This window comes from Geotrypetes seraphini, chromosome 2 (assembly GCF_902459505.1).
Source record: "Geotrypetes seraphini chromosome 2, aGeoSer1.1, whole genome shotgun sequence".
In the NCBI taxonomy this organism is placed as follows: Eukaryota; Metazoa; Chordata; class Amphibia; order Gymnophiona; family Dermophiidae; genus Geotrypetes; species Geotrypetes seraphini.
Genome location: NC_047085.1, coordinates 409,931,893 through 409,951,115, shown reverse-complemented (window position 1 = coordinate 409,951,115; position 19,223 = coordinate 409,931,893). Strand labels below are relative to the sequence as shown.

The window sequence follows — 19,223 nt, the reverse complement described above, 5'->3', positions numbered from 1 at the left end:
CAGTGAAATAGGGATGGTATGCTGAACCATAGGGTTCTTGTACAATCCCATTTTATTCTGGGACCAGTGGGTTATTTCCCTCTACCCACCAGTACTTTGTAGGAAGCCTCAAAATTTCAGAAACTTAAACCCCTCCCCCTCATACCTCATCACTGTGCCAGTGCCTCAGTACCTCAGTCAGTCTAAAAGCAGCCAGGAACATCTATAAAGAATAACAAGAGAGAGGGAACAGGTCATTAAACATTAGAAACCTGAACGACAAACAGTGCTATAGGGAGACATTACATTACATTAGTGATTTCTATTCCGCCAATACCTTGCGGTTCAAGGCAGATTACAAAAGAAGTTATCTGGCCATTTCCAGAGGAATTGAAGAGTAGAGCACGTTGTTTCAGAGAATTGGGATGAGTCTTGTGGTGTTAGTTTGTCTACAAGGATTTCTTGAATAGGATGGTTTTTATTTTTTTTCTAAACATTTTGTAGTCTGGAGTCATTATCAGTAAGTTGGAGAGTTGGTAAGTCTAGTTTTGCTGCTTGAGTGGCTAGAAGGCCATCGTACAGTTTTTTTCGTTTGACGTCTCTGATTGGGGGATGCGTGAACGGTTTGTATGTTCTCCTATGTCTGGTTGAGGTAGTTTGGATTAGGCGGTTATTTAGGTAGGCTGGGCTATCTCTATTTATGGCTTTAAATAGTAGGCAGTAGAATTTGAATTGCACTATTGATTATATTGGGAGCCAGTGTGTGTCAAGGTATGCCGCCATGATGTGGTCATGTTTCCTTAGGGAATAGATAAGTCTTAGTGCTATGTTTTGAACTGTTTGTAGTTGTTTTATCATAGTTGTGGGCCAGGGTAGATAGAGTATGTTGCAGTCTAGATAGAGTATGTTGCAGTCTAGAAGACCTAGGACTAGGGACTGGACCAAGAGCTGGAATTGTTTTCTGTCGAAGAATTTTCGAACTTGCCTTAAGTTTCTCATGATTGCGAATGATTTTTGAATTGTTTTGTTGATTTGTGGTTGCATGGTACAGCATCTGTCTATTGTCATTCCTAGAAGTTTTAGAGTGGGTTGTATGGGGTATGTGACTGAGTTTATTACTAGATTTGTTATAGTTGGGGTTTTATTATTTTCAAGGAGAATGAATTTTGTCTTGCCTGGGTTCAGTTTCAGTTTGTGATTATTCATTCATGTTGCAGATGTTTCAAGTGTCCTGTGTAGTATGTCTGTCATGGAGGACGTTGGTTGGTCAAAAAGGAAGAAGAATGGTGATGTCTGCATAGCTATAGGAGATTAAGCCTAATTTTTTCAGGCAGATGCCAAGGCATGCTATGTAGAGATTGAAGAGAATTGGGAACAGTGGAGATCCTTGGGGTACACCGCAGGGATTGGACCATGGTTCTGATTTTTCTTTGTTCAACTTGACTCTGTAAGTTCTGGATTGTAGGAAACCTTGAAACCATGTGTGCACCTTGTTTGTGATTCCTATTGTTTCTAGTATTTGTAGTAGGATTGTTGTGGTCCACCAGGTCAAATACTGCAATGAGATCCAGCTGTATAATCAGCATTTTTCTACCTATGCTGAGGTTTTACAGCCTGTACTGTCAGAAAGGGGGCACCTGAAAACAAGGACTCTCCCAAACTAAGTGCTAAACCCATTTTGATGGCACCCTTTATAGGATGGTCAGAAAAACAGAAATCCATCTTACCAGTACTTGTTACATTACATTACATTAGAGATTTCTATTCCACCTGTGCCTTGTGGTTCTAAGCGGATTACAAATTAGAAGAAAACTGGACATTTCCAGGAAGTTTACATATTTGGTAAGAATAGCAATACATTCAGGTTGGGAAGATTATTACATAACGTTGAGGGAAGAAACATTCTGATTACAGATGGAGGTTGCTTACATAGCATTGAAGGGAGAAATAGTCTGGTTACATTTGGAGGTAGATTGTTTATGTTTCTGATCATGATTTTGGGGGTAAGGTTTGAAGATTTGGCTAGGAAATACTAAAGGGGTGGTATTTATGATGGAGTATGCATGTGCGAGTGGGATGGAGGTTAGAATTATGGGAGGTGTTTTTTGAATAGAAGAGTTTTGATTTCCTTTCGGAAAACTTTGATGTCTGTTGTTTTGGTCAGCAGTTTTGAGACGGTTGGGTCAATTTTCGCTGCTTGTGTCGCCAGAAGGTTGTCGTAAAGTTTCTTGCGGCGAGTACCATTGAGAGGTGGGTAGGTGAATAGGCTTTGAGTTTTCCTTATTCTGTGTGGGAGGTTGCGGTATAGGCGGTTGTTAGGTAACTTGGTGCAGCTCCGTGGGTTACTTTGAATAGTAGACAGTAGAATTTGAATTGTGATCTTGCTTTTATCGGTAGCCAGTGAGAGTCTAAGTATGCATTGGTGATGTGGTCAAATTTGCCAAGCGAGTAGATGAGTCTGAGGGCTGTGTTCTGAACGGTCTGTAGTTGTTTTATCATGTTATTTGGGCATGATAGGTAGAGGCTGTTGCAGTAGTCCACAATACTAAGCACAAGGGATTGGACGATGATTCTGTATTGATCTTTGTTAAAGAATTTTCTTATTTTTCTTAGGTTTCACATGGTGAAGAAAGCTTTTTGGATGATTTTGTGAATTTGTGTCTGCATTGTGCAGCATCTGTCTAGTTGTATTCCCAGAATTTTGAGGGTGCTCTGTATTGGGTACTTGATTGCGTTTACTTCCAGTTCTGTAAAGGATGGTAATTTTTCCTTCTCTAGTAGTAGGAATTTAGTTTTATCCGAGTTTAGCTTCGACTTATGGTTGGTCATCCAGTTTTCTACTGTTACCAGTGTTGTTTTCAGGCGCTCTGTGGAGCTGGGGTCTTGGATGTCAAAGGGGAGGAGGATGGTTATGTCGTCCGCATCGCTGAATGAGGTTATATTTAGGGCATCTAGGGTTGTGCCTAGGGAAGTTATGAAGAGGTTGAATAGTATGGGCGATAGTGGAGATTCTTGTGGTACTCCGCAGGGGTTAGTCCATGAGTCGGAAATAAGATCTTTTGACTTTACTCTGTATGTTCTTGTTTTAACGAAACCTTGAAACCAGTTATGAACTCTACCTGAGATTCCTATGGCGTCTAGTATCTGGAGTAGTATGGGGTGGTCAACTAGGTCGAATGCTGCTGAAAGATCGAGTTGGATGATTAGCAGCTTGTTTCCTTTGCTGAGGTGTTGTCGGGCTATATCTAGTAAAGATACCAGTAGTGTTTCTGTGCTGTGATTGGTTCTGAATCCTGATTGAGATGGGTGCAGAATGCGGTGGTCTTCTAGATAATTGGAGAGGTATTGTGCTTGTAAAGGCAATCGGCAAATCAGCAAAGAATAGGGTGGGTTCCCGGAATAAAGTAAGGATGTATAAGAAAAAAGATTAGCAAACGTAAGAACCTAATCTTCCGTTCTTGTACAGTCCAACTTTATTCCGGGACCAGTGAGACGTAACAGAGCAGACCTGAAAATTCAGAATAGGACTGATGAGCCCACTGCCAGAACAGAGGTGCCAAAACCAGCATCCTTCTTGGCCGCCACATGGATCCTGTAGAGCTTGGTGAATGTATGTAAGGAGGACAAGGTAGCAGCCCTGCAAATCTCGTCCAGAGAAACAGCCGATGACTGCCCAAGAGGATAAATGGATGAAACGCCTCTAGTTGAATGAGCCTGCACCACGAGGAGGGGCTTCTTCCAGGCCGCTACATAAGCAGCGGAAATGGCCATGCAAATCCAGCCTTAGAAGCTGGCCTACTTTTGCGGGCAGGACCCGCCAGAACAAACAGGTGGTTAGAAAGGCGAAACTCTTTGGTGACCTTCAGATACCACAACAAAATTCTGCGCACGTCCAAGGACCGCAACACCCGATCCTGCTCCCTCAAACAAGAGGAAGCAAAATTAGGAAGCTGGACTTCCTAATTCACATGGAAAGTGAAAAACACTTTCAGAAGAAAAGAGGGAACAATATGCAGCATCACAGTGGAATCTGTAATATGCAGAAAGGGATCCCTGCAGGAAAGAGCTTGGAGCTCCAAGAGCCTGCGGGTTGAGGTAATACTCACCAGGAAGACCGTCTTGATCATGAGATCCATCAGAGATGCCTGCTCCAGAGGCTTATATGGTGGATGAGCTAGAGGGTGAAGAACCAGATTAAGATTCCAGGTCAGACAGGGAAGGCATAAGGGAGGCTTAAGACGCAGAGTGCCCTACAGAAAACGAACCACATCCGTACATGAAAGAGTGGCAATCTGTACTTGGAACGAAACTACCGCTAGACTTCTTCAGTCCATCCTGCAGAAACTCTAGAACCCGAGGGCGCATTGGTCTTGGTAACATCTCTAAGCCTTCGAATAGGCTGCCACTGTGGACTTCTATTTACTGTGAATCAATGTGGCAATCACAGCTGAAGAATAACCCCAGCTAGTCAAGGTCATGCGCTCAAGAGCCTTGCCATAAGACTAAAGCCGTCCAGATCCTGCATCAAAATCAGACCCTGTGTGAGAAAGTGAGAATGACAAGGTAATCGTAGCCCCCAATTTTGCTGGAGCCGAACCAGGTTGGCATACCACGGCCGCATTGGCCAAACAGGTGCAACCAGATTCACCAGACCTTCATGGGCTGCGATCCGCCTCAACAGATGCCCTATCATTGGCCATGGAGGAGACCCTCCTGTGGTCATGGCTGAACTAGAACATCCAGGCCCAGAGGGAACTGAATGGGCTTTGGTGCATTTGCCTCGGAAGCATCACTACAGCAGCTTTGCCAAAGGGGCCCTAAGTGTGAATGTTAACTTTCTTTTTTTAGTTATTGAAAGTCATTCTAAACTTGTATTTCTTAGTTTATGTTGTCCAAGAATGTGAATGATATCTCATCTTTATTCAATATTTTTCTTAATCAAAATCTGTCATTGTTGCTACAGGCAAAATTGATGGCAAAGTAGCAAGGAACATTATTCTTCCCTGATTACCCAATTTGTCTTAATTACATGGTTCTGAAGCATTAGCAGCACTAAAACAAGTGAATAGGAGAATATTTATAACTGCTATAAAAACAGTTTAAATTGTCTGAGCTGTGATCTTGTCTGACTCTGGTCTGTATTTTAATAAAGATTCAGGTTGGATTTTTGCACTCAGGTGGTTGAGGAAATGAAAGACTCATGTGCCAATCACACTGAATTGGCAGTTCAAATCTGTAATACTGTGATACTTGCATGACATGTACTAAAACATTTTAAGAAGGTCAGTGTGAAGCAAGCAGCCAGCTGTTGGGTTTATCATAGATAAACTCCTACAGAGTGCAGCAGCATTTAATACACCAGTGGAGCATGAAAAACTGTGCAAATTAAATTGAGAAGCAGCTGCTTGTTGAAGATGTGTATCTTTGTATTGAACTCTGTAGGATGCATTCTGGGGTTTGCATTAAAGCTTCCTACCAAAAATCTCCAACGGAAATTCCTATTTTTCCACTTTCTTATTAGTTGCTCCAATTTCATCCCTTATATTTCTCGCAAGCATCTAAATCCAATTGTGTGACATATTTAAAAATGGAAACATATTTTACTGCATTTTTATCAGTAAAAAAAAAAGACCCCTGATTTTTTTTTTATTTTTTTTTTTACTTTAATCACAAAATGAAGTGTTGCTTGCCTTTCATTTGTCAGCATATATAATTCAAAAGAGGATTTCATGACTGAGGAATATTTAATACTTTTTGAAAAAAAAAAAAAAAAACATCTCAGAAGTGGAATTACTTTTTTCATGATAATTCAGATTTGAAAAATACCCCCCCTACACACACACACACACACACACACACACACTTATACACATACACACACACACACTTATATACACACACACACACACACACACTTAAACACACACACTTATACACACATACACATACTTAAACACACACACTTAAACACACACACTTATACACACTTTTATCAAGCTATACTAGAGGTTTTTAGCATGGGCCAGGGAATTAAGTGCTCTGACACTCATAGGAATATTTCCTCCTAGTTTTTAGTAACTAGGCCTCATTCTGTTACATCCTTTCCAGATTCCATACTCTAGGTGTCCAATCCCTTCCCACAATCCAGGAGTTGCAGAAATCTAAACACTTTTCTGAGCATGTGCTTCTCTCACCTTAGAGAGTGAGTTAGAGCCCACTACAGTTTTTAATTTTAGCAAACAATCCATGTTCTGCTCTTCATCTTTTTCTTATTTTTTCACTAAAAGTTTGTTTTTATCAGTGGTTCCAGTGCCATGAGACTCCGTGCGGTATTCTCTGCCGGGGAAAGGATTCAGTCCCATGGAGCTGGACTGCTGCTTCTGATTCGTCCTCACTTCACAGAGAAACTTTGGTGGATCTGTGGGGTCAGCCTGCTTGTGTCACCCTTCTCAGTCTTAGGGTCCATTTTCCTGGGAGTTTGCTTGCCGTTTGACCCCAGCAGGGGTATAAGTGCAGGCTGTATGAGTCTTGAGTAAAATATCCCTCCAGGTTTTAGGGCACAGTCTGCATTCCTCTCCCTCGGTCACGTGGAGAGTTTCCATGGGGGTGGAAATTATTTGATGTCCATCCAACTCTCAGTACAAAGATTTTCAAGTTTGGTCATTTGGAATTTGGAGCAGTTTCTGAGGCAGAAAATCATTTTCCTCCATTCAGCTGCAGTGTAACAGAGCTGGCAGACAGGCAGGCACTTCACAGACTGTAAATACACCTCCATTATTTTCTGTGGGAGCTTCGGGGGTGGTCTGTGGAACTCTGTAAAATTTATTTTTCAGAGTTTCTGAGGGTAGGTTTCAGGTCTCCCACTTCCCCAAACTCCAAATCGCTATTTTGTATTTTCTTTATTTTTACCATTTTTGGTGTGAATTGGCTGGTGGTGGCCATCTTGGATTTTAATCAGTCTTTTTTTTCAAAGCTTGATTTCTGCCTCAAAACCCCTCAATTTTTTTGCAGATTGATTGGGATGGACTCTTCAGCCCCTAATCTGTTAATTACATGTATGGATTGTGCTGGATTGGTGCCGGAACAGCTCTATGTACCATGTGCTGTAGCGTGCCTGGGGAGGAGATGGAGCTTCAGGCTTTGCCTCCTATGGGTTCTCCAGGGTTGAGGAGTCAACCTGGGTCTGTGTTTTGGGCTAAAAGTCTCACCCATTGGCTGTTTTGGACACTGGCATCAAATGCGTACGTTCTGAGTCTGGGGATTCTTTTGGTATGGCGCGGGCGCCTTAGCTGGACTCAACCATGACCATGGGGTGTATATTTTCCTGTTTTGGAGAGCATGCTTTTTGGACCCAGCTCATTTTGACGCAGCCAGCAGGCGTATTACCTTCTTCCAGGCTGGTCATTCTGGTGCTGGAGGTCCCTGTGCGGGAGCCCTCTCCTCTGGCTATGACTGATATCGTTTGTGTTAGTTGTCGCACAGATATTTTGCCTATCCTGTTTCCTGACACTGTCTCTTTTGGATGCTGCTGCTGCTTCTACCCTTGGGGTGTCCGGATTTGGGTAAGGACCCAACCATCTGCACACTTTATAGGTCTGTTTCTGTCCACCATTTCATGCTGATGCCCTGAAAAGGCTTAAATTGGATTCTCAGTCTTCTATATCTCAGTGTTTGGTCATGGACCGTTTTAATGTGCTCTCTTCCTTTTTTTTTCATTCCATCCGCAGTTTTTCTGTCTGGTGACAGGCCAGTGGGATTCCAGAAAGCTCTTTCAAGCTCTAAAACTCTGGCTACACTTTCTCCACTGGCTTCTGCTGTTCAGAAGTTTTGAACAGCCAAAGGTGAATTCCACCATGGCACAGGCCACCCGGCACAAGGTCCTCCCTAGCTGTGAGGGGTGTATGGCTAATGACTCCAAGATTACAGCATTCTCATTCTCTTGAAAAGGCTTTTTGAGGTGACTTCTTCAGATATCAAGGTTTTGGCGGCAGCCTCCTTTGCGGCACGTGCTTGTCTCGAGATTGCGCTGTGTATCCTCTGTGGAGGAAGATGCCTGCTTCCACATGGTGATCGAGGTTGTGAATTATGTGGAGGACACCCTTTATGCTCTTTTCAGCGTTCAGTAAGGTCTCGCCTTAAGAGGTATTGACACACTGGATTCTGAATCCGTCATTGGGTTGGGGACTCTGCCTCGAAGGCCATTTTCAGCAGACTTAATTTATTGTTTATTGAAAGCTTCTATTCCACTGTTAATGTCTGGGGAGTCAATTCGGAGCAGTTTATATGACCTTTGTAATGCCGTTACAATACATGAGCTTCTGTAAAGGTGTTACAGTACAGAGTTTGCGATTCTTGGAATGGTTTCAATACAGACATTATTAAACCACTAGTGTTTAAGCCCGTTACATTAACGGGCGCTAGAATATGTCTGTCTTTCTTTCTGTGTCTCTCCCTGTCTCTTTCTTCCTTTCTTTGTCTCTCTCCCTCCCACTGTCTGTCTCTCTCCCTGGCTCCCTTTGTCTGTCTGTCTTTCTTTCTGTCTCCCTGCCTGCTGTCTTTCTGTGTGTCTGTCTTTCATTCTCATGCGCTGCCTTCCTATCTTTATGTCTCTCTCCATGGTCCCCTTCTGTCTCCCCCCAAAGCAAACCAAGATAGCTCCCTGGCTCCCTTTCCCCTATCCACCCTCCCCCACTTCCCTGTGCAGCAGCAGCATTCCCCCCTTCCCTGTGTAGCAACAGTATTCCCCCTTCCCTGTGCAGCAGCATTCCCCCCTTTCCCTGTGCAGCAGCAGCATTCCCCTCCTTCCCTGTGTAGCAGCAACAGCATTCCCCCTTTCTCTGGGTAGCAGCAGCATTTCCCCCCTTCCTTGTGCAGCAGCAGCATTCCCCCACTTCCTTGTGCACCCACTCCTTGCCTGCTCCCCCTGTTCCCTTCCTTTTCCCTACCCCATCCAGCAGCACCCCTTTCCTGCTCTCCCTGTGCATACGCCCCGCAGAAATCTACTTGCCTCAAAGAAAAGCGCTGCGCCGCGCTGTTGCTGGCCTCAGTGTCTTCTCTCAACTGCGGCCCGCCCTAGCGGAAACAGGAAGTTGTCAGAGGGCGGGCCACAGTTAAACGCTGCGAGCGGGTGAGCAGGCGAGAGGGAGGAGGGGGAGAAATAGATGCCGGCAGGGGCGCCTGTGTCCCCTGTTCCGAATCATCGGCGGCAGCGGTTTCTCTGGCGGTGAGTGAGGGTGGGAGGGGGGGAGTCGCCGGCGTGCTCCCTGCCACCGGGTTCTAAAATAGAATCCGGCCACGGATCAGAAAACACGGCGGCAGGGAACACGAAATCCTAAGTGTGCATGCGCACTTAGGGTTTTATTATTAGTGAGAATCAATACATTATTAAACCTTAATCAATACTTGTGCTTTTGTAAAGTTGTTACAATACAGAGTGTCCTTTTCTAGTTATAGTTCCTTAGGAAGGGCATTCCACCACCTTGGAGCCATCACTGAGAATATTCTATTCCTGACACTTTTGTATTTGATGTCTTTGAAGGAAGGTTTTTTCAGCAGGAGGTTTTGGCTCAGGCGTAGTGCATGTGCTTGTATGTGGTGATGTAGTCTGTCCGCTAGATATTATGGTTCTGAGAGATGAAAAATTTTGTGTGTCAGCAACAAGATCTTGAATTTTACACTGCTTTCGATCGGGTCAGTTTCTTTTTGGTAAAGTCCTAAGCGACCTCCTAGCCTGTGTTGCTGACCGGACTTAGGGAGGGACTGTAGTACTTTTCATCCCTCCTGCAGCTTTCGTCAGGGATCCTCGGACTCTTCTGCCCACTTATTTATTCCCAGGGATACCGTCCCCATTCCACTTCCACTTCCAATGCAAGACATCCTCAGGCGTCTAGATCATATACCGCTGCTGCCCCTAATTAAAAAAAAAAAAGCTCCAATAGTACCAGAGTCAGATGGCGCTCCCTCTCGCAGTTTTTACCAGGAGTGACCTTGGATCCAATGGGTGCTGGACATCATTCTGGATTTGTTCCTGGACTCTTCAGCAGTTCAACCGGAGCAGGAGTCAAAGGTCTGCCCTACTCTGTCTCTTGGATAGCCAAGCGATAGAGCCCGTTCTGGAACATGAATCAGGCTTAGGCAGATACTCCTTATACTTCCTTGGGCCAAAGATAGGTTCGGAGGACTGGAGACCCCTTCTGGATCTCAGATAGGTCAACCACTTCCTTTCTGAATAGAAACTGTGTACAGTCATAGCTTTGTCTCTCCTGGGGTGTTTCTGGCGTCCTTGGATCTCATGGAGGTGTACCTCCATATTCCAATCTACAAGGAACATCTCGGGTTTTTGTGTTTCCATGTTCTGCAACAGCATTTCCAGTTTGCAGCTCTGCCCTTTGGGCTTGCGATAGTGCCATGCTCTTTCACTAAGCTGATGGTAGTTGTAGTGGCCTTTCTCTGCAGGCAGGGTGTCCAGACCATCCTTACTTGGATGGCTGGTTGATCCGGGCTCCAGCTCGGCAGGAGTGCGAGCAAGCGGTGGAGATTGTCTCTGCTAACATGCTTGGGTTGGATTCTCAACTTCAAGAAGAGCCGGTTGCTGCCGTTGCAGACCTTGTAGTATTTGGACCTTCTCTTTAATACCCTGCAGGGCCATGTGTTTCTTCCCGAGCTACGCAGATAGAAACTTCAGAAGCAAGTTTCTGGTTCCCTCAGCCTGGCATTATTTTCAGGTGTTGGGGTCCATGGCGGCCTTTCTAGTGGTGGCTCCTTGGCCAGAGGGCACATGCGCCATTTAATAATAATAATAATAATAATAATAATAGTTTATATACCGCAGGGCCTTGAAGTTCTATGCAGTTTACAATGATTAGAAAGATGCTACAAATTGAGTGGAACATACATAGTTTGAGATTAGTGGCTAACAGTTTAAGGGATCAGTTTTTATGGAAGAGATTGTACAGATTCCGGGAGTCTCTCCTCCTTTGGTGGTCTCCTTAGTGTCATCCCCTTCAGATGCCGCTCCCCTGGATGGAACCACTGGTGGCTTCAAGGGGAGGCTCTCAGTCAGGGCACCCCTCTTAAGCCACAGAGTGGTTCACTCATTATGGTTGCTTGCCTGTTGTGCTGGAGTGCTCTGTGTGGGGACCACTTCATTCAAGGACTACCACATCAAAAGTGTTAGTTGATTGATCATCTGGAGCTTCGGGCAATTCAGCTGGCGTTTTCTCGCTCTCCTACCAACTCTGGCAGGGGAAAAAGGTGTGAGTGCTCTCTGATAATGCCATTGTCAAGAAGGCTGTAGAAGCACTCCTTTGGGCCAGGTAGCTCACATACTATTTTCTGGGTGGTTTTACATATTCTGTCTCTCTCTGCAGCACACGTGACCAGAGTCAGAACCATACAGCCAGATGCTGCCATTGCTTTGGTATGTCACCAATAGTATGGAATCCGGAAGGGATGTAACAGAATGGAAGATTAGGTTTTTACCTTAGATAATCATCTTTCTGTTAGTCCATGTAGGATTCCATACGACCTGCCCTCTCTGTGCAAGCTCCGTTATTTGGAATCACCTGCATTTCTTTCTGCCTCGGTTATTTTCCTTATAGGCATCAGGATCTAACAGCAAGTAGACAGATCCTGGGAGCAGTTCACTCGTCTGTGAATATGCATCTGCTTATGGCTATTTCATGTGGGTGCTCGTTGCACAGCAAGTTAGTTCTACATTGGAGAAACAAGTTAGTTCTACATTGTTTCTCCATGTGTTTTCTGTTTTACTTTTTGCCTGTTTATTATTTGTTTTTATATTTGACAGAACTGATCTTAACAGAAATTGTTTGTTGCCAAGGAAGTTGCCAAGGAAGTTCCCACGTGCCCTCTTATTTGTCATGGATTGATTCTGGTATGTTTGCTTGGCTTTGGGACTGAACTGTAGAGGCTCTAACTCACTCTCTAAGGTGGGAGGAGCACATACAACTCCCGGATTGCGGGAAGAGATTGAACACTTAGAGTATGGAATCCTACAGGGACTAACAGAAAGAAGATTATCAAAGGTAAAACCCTAATCTTCCATTGCATAAAATGGGATCTCTACTAAAATAGTATGAGTTAGTGGTAAAATAACATACCTTAAATATAGTGCATGATAACTGTGGCTCTTAACCCAGCCTTGACCGGGGGGCCATATATTCATGTTCTGCAATAATGGGAACTAACATGCCACTATTGGGCCTATACTTACTAAACTCCTTTTCTAATTCCGGCTTTGGATGCTAAGCATGCTAACCCTATAGAGCCAGGAGGCCTGATTCACTAAGACTTTTCCCCCATATTCCTTCATTGGGAAAAAGTTTTTTTTTAAGTTCAAAAAAGTTTTATTTATTTTCAAGCTTAGAATAAACAACGAGTAATGGTCATGCTTGTTTGTCTTCTTGCTTAGGAAATGATTCAAATAGGTAGAATCAGAGCAATGTATTTTTGCCACATGGTTACTGTTGGAGAATTTTTTCTCAACAGATGCACACACACTGATGTTTTGTTCAACCTTCATTAGTCCTGTACCAAAGCAGCTGGAGGTTTTATAGTTATGTGTATTACTGCTATACCGCTGTGCAGCACTAATGAATTGAATTTTATGTTGTATCTTTGCTTTTCTGTGGCCTATGTAACCCTTACAAATTACTGACTCTTTTTGTGTTAAGTAACTAGTTCTCACACTTTTTTATAACTTAAATTTAAGCCTTGTTTCCGGTTAATTCATAATGTGGTTGCTGCTGTTAAAATTTAGTTGCTTAGTGGAATAATAATTTTAATAAGCTGGTAAAGACTGGATCTTTCTATTTTAATTCAAGTCCTTGGCCCTCATAAAGAAACTCTTTTCTTTATGCTAATGACATCCAACCCATTGCTTGTTTTGACCCATCTTCTTCAGACCTCTAGCGTCTCAATTTCTATCTGTGCAGTTGCCTTCTGGCTTTCTCAATACAAGCTGAATTTAAAGTCACAGAAGTTTGGCTTTCTATGAAGAATTGTTCCTCTCCCCCATTTTTGGTATTCTTTGTCTTCTCTAATATCCATCTGACATTGGCAATAATGTCTCTTGTTCTTCGACCTTTTCTAAAACCATCCTGAACTTCAGAGAGTTCTTGCTCTTGCTTGGAGCCTTCGTTGTATAATTTTCAGCAATATTTTGATGGTGTGTGGAATTAATGCAGTTGTTCCAAGCACTGTTCCCTCTAAGCTGAGGGGGAGTCCTCTGTGTATAATCCTGCCAGTGAGGTTAAGGTTACTATATTTGTGGAGACAAAAAAAAAGAGGACAAGTGACTCCGCCCACACACCACCCAATGCTCCCCACCTTTTACCCATTTCCACGGTTCCCCTTCCTCTGTACGCTTTTAGTGCTTCTCTCCCCCTCCCTCCAACCCTTCTCCCCCACAGGTGCTTCACTCTCTCTCTTTCTCTCTCTCTTTTTCCAACCTCCTCTCCTGCTTTTTGTCTCTCCCTTCTCATCCAACACTGCCATATTCTTTTCTTTTCTCCAACACTCTCTCCTTTTTATAATGATTCTCCAGCCCTTTCCTCCATGCTGTTTCTTCTGCCTCCTCCCCTCCTCTTCTGATGTTGATTCTTCAGCCCTTCCTCCTCCTACCTCCTGCTGACTTCCTCTCATGACTTCTCTCTCCAGCTACTGACTTACTCACCTACCTCCTCCCCTGCTGCTGCAATTTAATCTTTGGGCAGTCGGCAGCAGCAGTGAGTAAACCTGCTACCATCAGCCTGACTCAGAAGCTATCTCTCTGCAACAACTTCCTGTAGAGTGGGGGCTTCTGGGTCAGGCTGGCGGTAAAAGGCTCACCTCATTACCGCTGCCAGTTTTCCGAAGATTGACTTACAGTGCCCGGGGAGGAGATAGGAGAGCTGGTTAAATCCGGACAGATTCCCTTATTTGAAAAAAAACAAACAAACTGTCTACATATCTCTTCTAAAAAGAGGACATGTCTGGGTTTTCCCAATTGTATGGTAACCCTAAAGGGTGGGGGGTGTTGTTTCACTATCACTTCAATAGTGAGGGACAGTCAAGTTCTGCAGTTCTCCAGGGAATCTGCCTGTCTCTAGCAACTGAAAACACAATATTGATACACCACCCCCTACTGGTAGCAGTGCAGTTGGAGGACACCCACTCAGCTTTGAGGGAACAGTGCTTCTATCTGAACTCAGATTGCAGCATACTTATCCCAGAATTAAAGTAGAATAAAATTTTGATGCCTTTTTAAAATAATTCACCCAAGGCAGTGTAAAACAAGAATATTCTGAACATGGGCAACAGATAATTACAGCAGTAAAAGTATTCAAATAACAATATATAATATGCATTTAAATTGTCAACATAATATACAATAGAACATTTGACTAGATTTAAGGTATAAGCAAGAGTAGAACACATCGATAAGATGAAAAATATGGGGGCTAATTTAAAGAACGTTTCATGTGAAGTCAGAAAGATGCATGAATATAACCTCAGCTAGGGTAGGAATGGATAAGAAGGTCCTCCTATAGTTTTTGCAGTCAGTGTTGGTCCTTGTGTGTGTATGTTACCAGCCTTGAACTGATATTGGCAAGCCTGGGTTCTTTCTGTCTTTGACGTTTTTAATTTGTTAGTTGAAATTCTAATTATATTGTTTAATTTATTTTTAATTTATTTTACGTTTACTATACCGCTGCAACTGTACAGGACAGAATTAAGCAGTTTGCAATCTAAAATTTTGGGAAAAAAGAACGCCATCGTGTACTGTAGATAGGAAAGAAGCATATCATTCACAAAAGACCAAGAACACCATCATGTTGATGGGAAAGAAACATCATACACACAAGACACAAGGTAGTAGACACTAGGGTAGTAGGACAATGATTCTGCATGGAATAACCTGAATGCATTGAAGACCCAAGTTCTTCATGCTAAGTACACAAGAAAGCTTGGGTGAATTGTTTCTTATTTTTTAAGTATTCTTTATTTATATTCATACATGATATATATACCCACTTCTATCTGGAGTTATACTAATTGATCTTTTTTATATTTTGTATTTAAGATGGGTTCACATTGTCTGTGCCCTTTATGTTCCTGGTGTGGCATTTGGAGATATTGATAAACTGCGTCCAGTAACTCTTACTGAAATGAATTATTCCAAGTATGGTGCTAAGGTAAGGTTAAAATGCTTTAATGGTATGAAACAGCTTTTTTAGTAGTTGTTGCAGGATCACGTTCAATTGTGCAACTTGTAAAGTTTTCTTTGTAACTTAGTCTTTTCTTTACTCTTGTCTGCCACCAAATTATTTGTTTAAACTCTTCAAATTTCATGCTTAAAATACTATGACTCCCTCCTTATTGACTTTTTTGTTTCTCTCCCTCTCACCTAGCAAACACAAAAATGTACACTTCCCCCTCCCCATTCGTGGTTTTGCAAATTTTTTTTTTTTTTTAGGGGGGGAAAACCCACCATAGTTTTGGACGTTCCCGCCTCACTCCAGCCTTCCTCCCGGCATCCCGACATTACCTGGTGGTCTAGCAGGCTTTTGGGGCAGGAGCGATCTTCCTACGCTCCTGCCCCGTGTAGATCGACAATAGGAAATGGCTGCCGTGAGCTCCTGTCGTAGTCTCGAAAGATCACGGGAACTTACGGCAGTCATTTCCTATTGGCGATCTGCATGGGGCAGTGTTGTGTGCAACCATGTGGAAGACCTGGATCTGATTCATGGGCCAAGGCCTCTGTTCCCCAGGATGACCAGGCTTAGGAATGCAGCTGAGAAAGTGTTATTGCTGAAGGGTTAGAAGGTAAGGTTAGCCTTCTTGTGGATGATATCAAGATTTGTAACAGAGTTTAAAACCCAAAACATAAAAAAGGACCTGCAAAAGTTAGAATGGTCTAACATCTGGCAATTCAAAATCAATGTGAAGAAGTTTAGAATAATGCATTTGGGAGGTAGAAATCTGAGGGAATTGTATGTGCTGGGAGGCGAGAGGCTGATAAGCACTGACTGAGAGAGGAACATTGGGGTGATTGTGTCTGAGGAGCTAAAGGCATTTAAACAGTGTGATAAGGCTGTGGCTGTAGCCAGAAGGATGCTAGGCTTGAACGGATAGCAATCCAACTTGATTGCCGTCTGATTTTGGAATGTAGTTGAGGCTTTTTCTCCACTAATTATTAAATGTGTATTTCAGTGGGCAGCTCCACCACTTGGCTAATAATATAATTTTTTTCACTTGGATTTATTTAAATGTCTCTTATCATATCTCCCCTCTAAAGTATACATATTGAGATCTTTAACTCTGTCCCCACACGCCTTATTATGAAGACCGCATACCATTTTAATAACCTTCCTCTGGACTGACTCCATTCTTTTTATATCTTTTTGAAGATGCGGTCTCCAGAAATGTACACAATATTCTAAGTGAGGTCTCACTAGAGTCTTATACAGGGGTATCAATACCTCCTTTTTCCTACTAGCTATACCTCTTCCTATGCACCCTAGCATCCTTCTAGCTTTTGCCGCCACCTTTTCAACCCATTTGGCCACCTTAAGATCATCACATACAATCACACCCAAGTCCCTACAAGCAATACTTTTCTTCTCATCAGCCCCACTATTTTAACATATTCAAAAGTAGGCTTTGACTTCTTGAGGGCCGGATTCTGTATAGGATGCTCGGTTTCAGCAGCTGCCTAAGCAGCTTTTGAGAATTGTACAAGGGCATCCTATATATAATCGCGTCAGTCCTTGACGAACAGATGCCTAACCACCCCAATTTTCTAACCAGCGTCCATGTCACAGGCACCAGTTAGAGAGTCGCATTGCCGCTGAGCTGATCACTGCAAGTGAATCTCCCTGCAGTAATCAGTTTAGTGGCCACGACATGGAACCCGCCCCCCTTGATAAGTTGGTCAGTAGGAGGAATGCCCACTCCCTCCTGCTGGAACCTCTGAATTCCCTCCCCCCCCCCCGAATGTCCACAGTAGGAGGACTGCCCAATTCCTCCTGCCACCACCTTCTGAGACATCCCCCGTCAAGAAGGATGCCCACTCCCTCCTTCCAGAACCCCCGAAGTCCCCCCTCCCCCGAATGTCCACAGCAGGAGGAGTGCCCAATTGCTCCTGCTGACAGAAATACCGGGTAAGTATACAAGATATTTACCATTCAATTAGGTCTCACAGTTAAAAGAAATCATATTCCAGAAAAAAACTTATCTCTAAAAATTGAGGAAAAGGACCTCAAACACCCAGGCCGCGGGTCATACCCCAAGTCTTTTATGGGGTCATGAATATTATCATTGGTCCAGAAAACCTCACAATTTTTTAATTTTTCTTTTAATATTATTTTTTGCTGTCAAAAATAAAATATTGAATATTACTAACATTGGAGAACCACAAAAACTAGAAACACTTAGCTTATACTCTCAATAGAAAGTCTTCCGTTTCACTCAAGTTGGCTTCTTTAGGGGTATTGTGTTTCTTAAGTGTTCATTCAGTCCAGTCCAGAATGAATATCCATATTCAAAACTCCATAATCTTTAGGACCTTAAGAAAACAAGTAAATTTTACCAAAAGCATATGAACTATGATAAAGACCTTCTAACAATAGAGTAATTGCATCACCTTTTCAAACGCCAGTGAATAAAATTGCAAAATGGTGCCTGATGTTTAAAAGGGCACCAAAACATTTTGTTTATTCGGAAAAGAGTGTATCAAACTATTCATCAGGATAGGGTGCACAGATCATACCATTGACAGAAAGTAGATCAACAAAGTTTGTTTTTGAAAAAAACTTTCTACTATGTTTTGGTGCAAGAGGACATTGCATCCTCTGGTAGGCAGGTCCTGGCTACAGGGTTACCTCCTACTGCACCAGGGTGATGCTGTCCTTTAAGAAGACCTTCCTCCTCCAAGGCAGCAAAAAGCCTGCAAGACTGGAGGTGGGATTTTTCTACAACGCCCCTGTAGGTCTCCTCTATATACCTTTCTTTTCTCCCTTATCTCCTCCAAGTCTGCTACCCTAGCCTTTAGAGATTGGACCCGTTCCCTGAATGCTAGCAGCTCTTTACACCAAGCACACACATACAACTAGAGATCCAAAGAACAAGTAGAACCTGATCTCTTCCACCCAGTTTAAAAATGTAAATTACATCACATATTAAATAAGTGAATGCTACTTGACAAAAATTGTCTTTCATGTTTATATTTGCTAAAGAGAATCAGATTGCTATGTGTTTTTTTTATTTTTATTACATTTGTAAAGAAAACTTAATGTGCATCTCAGGGATAAGAAATGGACTTGGTATGATAACGTCAGGTGCCAATCAGGAGTACATAAGAATAGCCATACTGGGTCAGAGCAATGGTCCATGTAACCCAGTATCCTGCCTGGCAGAAACCCAAATAGTAGCAATAGTAGCAGCGAACAGCAGTGCTTTCTGAATAGGACACATGTGGACACCCCCCCCCCCCAAAGAACCAACTTCAGGGCATTAAACCCAGGAGCTGGAGGCAATCACAAGCTCTCAAAGATTTTTAGGCACAAAATTCCCTCTTGTGCAGCTGAAGCTTGGAAAGTCTTTTTGGAGTCATGAAGACTTGCCCCATGTACTCCAGGTTCTGGAATAGCTCAAAGTGAATCTTTGCGTAGCTTACTTTGTAACCCAGCCTGCCATGAGACATCACCATCAAAGAGTCCTCCATTGAATTGACCTGAATCAGCCAATCATGCAAATAAGGATGCATCTGCATTCTTCCTTAAGAAGGAAGACAGTGGCTATTACCATGACTTGGAAAAAAATTGAGGTTCTGTGGCCAGACCAAATGAAAATGGCCAGGGCTCTGAACTGAGAGAATCTTCCCAACACCTAGAACCTCAGAAAACCCTTCTGGTTTGGTCAAATAAGAATGTGGAAATAGGTCTCGGTCAGGTCCAAGAAAGAATACCCCCAGATGAAAGCAGCCCCAACCATAGAAAAACTTCCAGTGCCCTTAGAAACTCCTTATGGATTGTTTTTAAGAGGTTGCCAAGGCTAAGCCTCACTCAGGTCCTTGACAAGCTTCTTAATATCCTCCCCAAATAAGCAGCACTTTAAAGGGCAGCTTAAAAGGCAGCCACATCCACAGCTCTGTGACGCAGCCGGAGATGCCGATGAGTTCCCACTGCAGAGGCAACAGAGTTCAAACAAATACATACTAGATCATAAAGCAAGCCCACCGGAAA

At 43.1% G+C, this 19,223-nt stretch overlaps 1 protein-coding gene across 1 annotated transcript in view; it reads left to right on the top strand.

The window, feature by feature from the left end:
- Positions 1 to 19,223, top strand: part of PHF14 (PHD finger protein 14) — a 677,625-nt gene that overhangs the window by 124,213 nt on the left and 534,189 nt on the right. The window contains 1 exon segment of the mRNA XM_033931008.1: positions 15,062 to 15,173. Coding sequence (XP_033786899.1) covers positions 15,062 to 15,173 — 112 coding nt within the window.